The sequence below is a fragment of the Pygoscelis adeliae genome, unplaced genomic scaffold (genome assembly GCF_000699105.1).
Source record: "Pygoscelis adeliae isolate BGI_AS28 unplaced genomic scaffold, ASM69910v1 Scaffold325, whole genome shotgun sequence".
In the NCBI taxonomy this organism is placed as follows: domain Eukaryota; kingdom Metazoa; phylum Chordata; class Aves; order Sphenisciformes; family Spheniscidae; genus Pygoscelis; species Pygoscelis adeliae.
The window spans coordinates 487,542-488,733 of NW_008824769.1; the positions used below are offsets into that span (position 1 = coordinate 487,542).

Sequence of the window (1,192 nt, forward strand, 5' to 3'; positions counted from 1 at the left end):
CCCCCCCCCCGGCAGCAGCGCAGACAGTTGCAAACTCATCGTTAGGCTCCACGCACAGTCTGAGATGCTTGTTGTAACCCGCGACGGGTTTGGGCTCTGGAGACGTGAGACCACACCTGGCCGCGCCTGCTGGATCTGCCTAAGGCGTCAGAAGTCACCACCAGGCTGTTCCCGTCTGGGGCCTTTGCCTGGCAGCTGCGTCAGGCTGCAGCCCACCTCAGGGCAGACCCGCCTGCGCGTCAGGGCTGGAGACAGAGCCGAGAGGGATTTTCTGCCGAAAAATTCCAGTATTGACCCCGGCCCGCACGAATTCCTACAGATCTCTTTGGGCTCATTGTCTGAGTCATGGACATCCTGAGAAGGATTGGCATTAGCTCAAGTGATGCATCTAGGCAAAAGCAGAAGGAAATCATAAAGAGCACGTTTATCTAGGAGGCAGGGACAACCACCACGCAGTAAACGCCCGCGCGGCTGGATTCGACCGACACGAGGGTTGGGAAGCCGAGGCACAGCGCGCAGGGCTGCGGCTGCAGCCAACCCCCTTGAAAAAAACTGCGGGCGCACCCGCAGCGCTCCACGCTCCGGGCCAGCACCCCCAAGAGACACGAGCCCAAATCCCTGCCTCTCCCGCCGGCCCTGGGGCTGCACGCGGCCAGCCTATTGAACTATAAGGTTCGTGCGGCATTGCCTCCCCTGCTGTTCCCGGCACTGTGAGATACAACTGCCAAGACCCTGGACAAGTCAGAGACATGACCTGAAGTCAAAGAAAATAAACCTGAAATCAGAGACTCGGTGATTTCCCCGGGGAGAGGGGAGGCTGTGACCTGAGCTCGACTTTTATCATACATTGCTGTAGGAGCTTGGTGAACCAAGGAAGGGTTGAACGTCAGCCCCGTGACCCATCAGATGCCGTAGGACCCCATACAGGGGAACCAGCTTCAGCTGCTCCCCCTGCTCAACACCTCCCGGACACCCGAATAACAGCCTCCCGCTCGCCACGCCACTCACGTGCCCTGCGCCGCTTCCTTCCGGCCCCGGCTCGGGCTCCGCTCGTCCCGGTGCACCGAGTCTGGCGGACGTCACTCGGCTTCTCCCGATCAAGCCGGAGATTTCCACCCCGTCGGAGGGGTGGACAAGGCAGGTGGCGGGACCGGTGGCCCTCGGGGGGGGGGGGGGCCGCGCCGCGCCCCTC

The 1,192-nt window shown here is 62.0% G+C and overlaps 1 protein-coding gene across 1 annotated transcript in view; it reads left to right on the forward strand.

The window, feature by feature from the left end:
- Positions 1 to 64: 64 nt before the first annotated feature.
- Positions 65 to 1,192, forward strand: part of FKBP6 (FK506 binding protein 6, 36kDa) — an 11,069-nt gene continuing 9,941 nt past the window's right edge. Inside the window, exon 1 of the mRNA XM_009323628.1 lies at positions 65 to 104. Within this exon, the coding sequence (XP_009321903.1) occupies positions 65 to 104 (40 nt within the window). The remainder of the gene's footprint in view (positions 105 to 1,192) is intronic.